We start from the raw sequence: 6,000 nt of genomic DNA, 5'->3' as shown, positions 1-6,000 counted from the left end.
CTAAAGATAAGCATCACAGGTATTGTTGCTACCCCCATGCCAAAGATGCTGCTCTTGAACAGCTGTGTTATAAGATGGAGTTACATATTTTCCATTCAGAGTGCACTGATGTACCAGAGACACTCATTTACAAGCATGAATAGCAGACACAAAACCGTTTATGACTCTCCTGCATGACTACATGATTTTTCAAAACAATTACTTTTCCTAATATTTAAAGGACAGATGCAAAAATGAAAGTGCTCTAATACACTGGAATGCAGCTTCAATTGGTAAGTTAAATCATTGCTAATGTCTTTTTTTACATTTTGAGGGTTTTTATTGTTATCAGTATTTACCAATAGATTTATAGCAGCAGCTGTTCAAGATACAGTAGGGTTGAAAACCTTGTGAAATTTGCGTATTTGAAATGCAAATGTACTGTAAAACTCTGCACTTTTTTTCAGGGGCAAACAGAGCTTCTGAAACCACACCTGACAATGTGCAGTCTTAAATGCTGGAGTCTCAGAGCCCTTTTTCTGTTGATGATGTGTAGGTAAGAAATATTTGCTAAAATATTATTTCTTAAACGTATAGTAATATCAGTTGGTTTATAATCAGTTTGCTTTTAATTAGAAATACATCTGACCAGGTAACAGAGCCAAATCTCAACAGTCGAATCTTGTCTCTTAAAAAGATAAAACCACCTGAATATTAACAGAAATACAGGACTGAACTCCTTCGTGAATCATCTTGGTTACCTTAACTGAGTTACAGTTGTTTTTCATTGAGAAGACTGATGGAGAAGGGAAAAAAAAACCAACTCAAAACATTTAATTTAAGCAAATGATCCTTCAAATGAAGGATTGCTGTGTAGAGTGTGAATATCATCAGATGCTTAGCAGATTTAGAAGGACACAAATTTAGATGGGTCCTTGCCTAGAGCACAGTACCTTGCCAAAGGACAGAAGCACACAGTCCACCTAAATGTACTGTAAGCTTGAGGTAGTAGAGTCATCATTGTGCATTCATTACTAAAGGAGAGTGTCTTAAAAAGATTTACCTGATTAAAATGTTGTCTTCTTATTCTCTGTGATGAAATCATGAAGTCTTTAGGAAAGCTTAGTTGTGTTAAGCTGGAAGGTGAAACCGATTCCTTCTGTGTACCAGTAACCCTGCTAACAGTGCAGTTGCCATGACAAAAAAACCCCCTTAAGATAGGAATAGAGCACAGAAAATATATTCCTTATATAAAAATGGAGAAAAACTATTCTTTTTAAGTAATTCTAATAAGAAAAGACAAGGATGGACATAGTCACTACCACATTTAACTGAAGTATTTAAAGTCTATTAGCCAATTCTGTGTAGAATTACCTAACCTATTTGGTCTCCCAGTAAAATCCTTAGGGTAAGATTCTGCCTGAGTTTTGGTTCAAGTGGGTGTGCAAATGTACGTTTAGATAAAGCCTCCACTTGTGAGGGCAGGTGAAAGAGTCCCCTGAAAGGGAGCTTAAAGCATTCATCTCCCACACCTTCTGCAGTGCTATAAAGAGATCTTTGTTCAGAGCACACACTTGCTCTAATTCCACCTTCCTTCCTTGTCAGCTGTGACTTGTCACACTCTATAATCACTGCATGATTCATGGCTTTGCAGTAATAAAACACTGCTAAGAGACCAACAAAATTTCAGAAGCATCTAAGTAACAAGGAGGCTAATTTCCTTGAGAAGTTCAGCCTGCAGTGTATAATTGCTTTCATTATTCTCAGGCAGGCTTTTCAAATCCTCTTACAGCTTCACATGGCTAAGAGTATCCAGAATCACAGACAGTTAACTCCTGTACAGCATCCATGGGAATCACGTGCATGCATAGCACCTGTTTAGCGTGGACACAGGTGCACAGTATTGAGCTGATGTAGTATCCAAATCCAAACACAGGCTAAGATGCAGCTCTGCCCCCTGCCTGTTTCACAGCCAAGGTGATGCTTAGGCATGCAAATGCTTTTTTTTGCAGCACACACATCAGGAAGGTATAGTGAAAGTGGTATTTTAAATAAAAAATAGCTGCTTGGTGCCGAAACAGGAAGACAATTCTAAGCAATATCCAAGGACTTATGTGTACTGAAGCAAGGGCAAGCATTGCTCTGTAGCTGACCCTTTAGGCAACCCACATGTGCAAACTGACTAATGCGTGAAGCAGCTTTCCTCTACAGAGTATTTTATAACCAATAATGTTGTTTGGTGATGGTTTTTTAAGTTTAGAGCCTCATCTTCCTTATCATATTCGTAGAGAGGACATGATCTGTCACAACACACGCACTAACAATGTCACACAAGACTATTAGGTTTCACGTTGCTTTCTAGCTCTCCCTTCCTGAATGACATTTCTTAGTTTCACTTGAATTAAACAACATCACAATTGCATCATAGACACACATTCTAAAAAGTCTATATCCGGGGCATTGCCTGGATCAGTTTCCCAGAAATATTTTTATTAAAAAAGTAGAAATGAAAAAATTGAGGCAAACTGATCAAAGTAATGAATAGATTCGTTATTAGGGATTAGCTTAAGTAAATATCTGCTGTTTGATCTGAAGAAGGGCTCCCATTTATTTTGTGGGACTTTTAGTCTTTTGTTTTTTGGCTGAGTTTAGGGGCACTTACATTATTTAAGTATTTGTTCCTGTATCTGGTGAATGGTAACATAATGCTAGTGCTTCAGCCTCACCAATTAACCAAAAATCAGTGGGGGTACTGGCGGTTTTGAAGCAGAGAATTAATCAGTGATGTAGGTGATTCTTCCACAGTTTATCCACAGAGACTATACAAAAGCCTGTATCCTTGAGCACCCTGGGCATGAAACACGAAGTAACCTCTTTGTTTACATCAGTAAACACTTCGCCTGTCAGTGGTTTGCCTGAAAACAGTTATTTTTACCTAGAGTTCCTGAGGGGGGTGTTGCTCACAGACTGTATTTGGCATTTTCATTCTCCCTTCTCTCGGTTCTAAGGTGTTTATTCCACTTTCATGATACATAACTTGTGACAAAAAATACCCAGGAAAAATATTCCTGTACATGTGTCTTGACTGTACTTACATTTTAAGTGGTGATGTATACTATTGTTAAGAACAGACATGCCCTCTTTCTCCTCCAGTTACTCAGTTCTGTTAAGACACTGACTTAAGAGTACCTTAAATAACTAGCAGTTGTTGTACCTATCAAGTTCAGCCTAGCCTGTAAAAATATTACATTTTTAAGCCATAATACAACTAAGGAAATTAAATAATTATAATTCACCTTTTATAAAAGCAAGAATGCATCACTGAACCTGAAGGGATTAAACATTTATTATACATTGACAGCCCAGAACACATAGATATTTCCAGCTGTCAAATATATATTCAGTTTTCTTCTATAAAAGCCTATTTTCTTCTCAGTGGTTGGAACAGCTGTTTCAAGGCAATTCCATACTTAGATTCATGCCTGTGTATTTCAAGTACATTAAGAAAATGGAGGAACTAAAACAAACGCAGTTAGTTAAATATAACAAGAAGAATACAGGGTAAAAGAGAAGCTTTGATGCATTGATGAGAAGATGTACATGCATACAAGGAATGAGACTCAGCTTTTACTTTAATCCTTTGTGATTCCTGCATAAGTCTATATGACAGAATATAGGAATGTATTCAGCTGTTTAGCAATGAATGGGGCACATGAATTGAAGAGCACTTTAAACGAAACAGGGCATCCTCACTTAAAACGCTAATAAGGAAATCCACTTAAGATACATAACATTTGTAGATTCTTTACCTTTCAACACCGACAAGATGCTTCTAAGTATCCCCAAAGTTACCAAGATCATATGACCGCACACTCACATATATGAGGCATCAGATTCCTCTCATATATTGGCTTAATGGGATAAGATTTCTCAAAAATTGCCAGGCAAAATAGCATACAAGGGACAATACCTCATTAATTAACTGTCTCAGTCATTGCACAATCGCTTTTCTGTGCCAACAGGTTCTCACCCATAAGAATCAAAGACCAAAGATGACACATTGTGTATTACTGAGGGAAATAAAGAACTATTTCCACAGGTAATTTAAGGAAAGGACTTCCAAACAGCAATGGCAAAAATTTAAGATACCTTTTAGAAAATAACAGTCAATGATAACGCAGCAGACCACTCTGTAGTTGCATATAAGGATGCTGGAGAGGGACTATTCATTAGGGACTGTAGTGACAGGACAAGGGCTAACAGGTTAAAACTTAAACAGGGGAGGTTTAGATTGGATATAAGGAAGAAATTCTTTACTGTTAGGGTGGTGAGGCACTGGAATGGGTTGTCTAGGGAGATGGTGAATGCTCCATCCCTGGCAGTGTTCAAGACCAGGTTGGATGAAGCCTTGGGTGATATGGTTTAGACTGAGGTGTCCCTGCCCATGGCAGGGGGGTTGGAACTAGATGATCTTAAGGTCCTTTCCAACCCTAACTATGCTATGATTCTATATTGATCAGCACAACAGTATTATGTCCTTGTAGTGGAAAAGGGGCAAGTTTTATTTTACTGTTTCACAGATTGTGAAAGCTATTCAAGAAGAATCCAGTAAAACCATGAAATTAAACTCATGTAGCTCATCAAACACTTTGCTAAAGTTACATGCAAATTTCAAAAGCAAAAGTATCTACTCCAAGTACAGTATTTAAAAGTTAAATTCAAATACATTTTTAATTCTAAGACTTTTGTGCAACATAAAACTGGCCCTTTTATTTATATTCACATTTTAACTTAATGTGACCATGATTGCTTCTTTAGTACACTATTTACAGGAGAAATATTTATTATTTCAATGATGGCATTACTCAAGACCACACCTACATTAAGTAATAACATAGTTCTCTAGCAACAATAAAAAACCAGGAACAAAATATGGAAAGTAAATAGGACCATTCAAATACCTAAGCTACACGAGCTGCAAGGCTGCTAATGAAAAACAGCTACTTATGTGAGAATATGGCTTGTTGAACAGAAAAATCACACAGCAGTGTTTCAGGACAGCAGACACCACATCACAAACCACAGTGTGATTTGGCCACATGCGAGATCATCTCAGCATTTAAATTTTGCTAATCTGAAATACTGGACTATTCCTAGTGGATGGAAGACACAGATTTCTGACAGAACAGCTCAACCTCCCTCAGAAATATGGTAAAATTAAAATGAAAGGCGCAAGCTTTAGAAAACTACAGGAGACCTTGAGACATCATTAGGAAGAGCAAACAGAGTTCTCAGGAGCAGTCCAAGTAGAATTGGGAAGAAGAAATTCAGTGAAGATCGGGCATGACTAGGAAAGAACACAAAAAGAGAAAGACCCTTTGACCATCTATTTGTACTTACACCCTTCTCCCCAGCACTGCACCACCATATCTACAATTCATATCTTCTGTATGGGAACTAAGGAGTAAAACTGGTTGCTTCTAGTAACCAGTCACTTCTGGTGTGTGTAGTAAGAAGAAGAGAGACCCTGTCCCAGTGAATGTGTAGTGACTGTTCTCCATCAGCAGACAATGGCTCTGCCTGCAGCTAACTGGGCTTCCTTGAGTCAATTAATTACTTGCTTCTCACCTTCATAGTTTAAGTCATACCTCCACTTTTCTGAAATCACCGGCAATGAGCAGTCAGTAACACTTGTGTTTTAATTTATGAAGAGCACAGCCTGAATCTGTGATGGGTGAGCACACCTTGCTTGCACTCAGGTGCTCACCTTAGGGGTTAGGCAGAAACTAAGAGCAAAGCCCCTAATGACCCCAGGTGCCCATCCACAGCTGCTAGCCATAAAGACCTATAAAAGACAAAGTGGCAATATATAAAAATTAATCTGGATGTAGTCTAAGTAAAAAACTGCAATTGTGGTATGCGTCTTCTCTAGTGCTTTCACTCACCTTCCCAGTGAGGCTGTTGCAGGGGCCCCAGGGTTTTAAAATTGCTTACTTATTTCCATTTAGCTTTTGTGGTTCA

At 38.1% G+C, this 6,000-nt stretch overlaps 1 protein-coding gene across 1 annotated transcript in view; it reads left to right on the top strand.

Annotated features, from left to right (window-relative positions):
- Positions 1 to 479: 479 nt before the first annotated feature.
- LOC101868355 (gamma-aminobutyric acid receptor subunit pi-like) overlaps positions 480 to 6,000 on the top strand; it is a 41,158-nt gene continuing 35,637 nt past the window's right edge. The window contains exon 1 of the mRNA XM_005144066.4: positions 480 to 535. Within this exon, the coding sequence (XP_005144123.3) occupies positions 480 to 535 (56 nt within the window). The remainder of the gene's footprint in view (positions 536 to 6,000) is intronic.

Source organism: Melopsittacus undulatus, chromosome 4 (genome assembly GCF_012275295.1).
Source record: "Melopsittacus undulatus isolate bMelUnd1 chromosome 4, bMelUnd1.mat.Z, whole genome shotgun sequence".
Lineage (NCBI taxonomy): Eukaryota > Metazoa > Chordata > Aves > Psittaciformes > Psittaculidae > Melopsittacus > Melopsittacus undulatus.
Note: the sequence above shows the minus strand (reverse complement) of the source record. Positions and strands in the feature narration are given on the sequence as shown.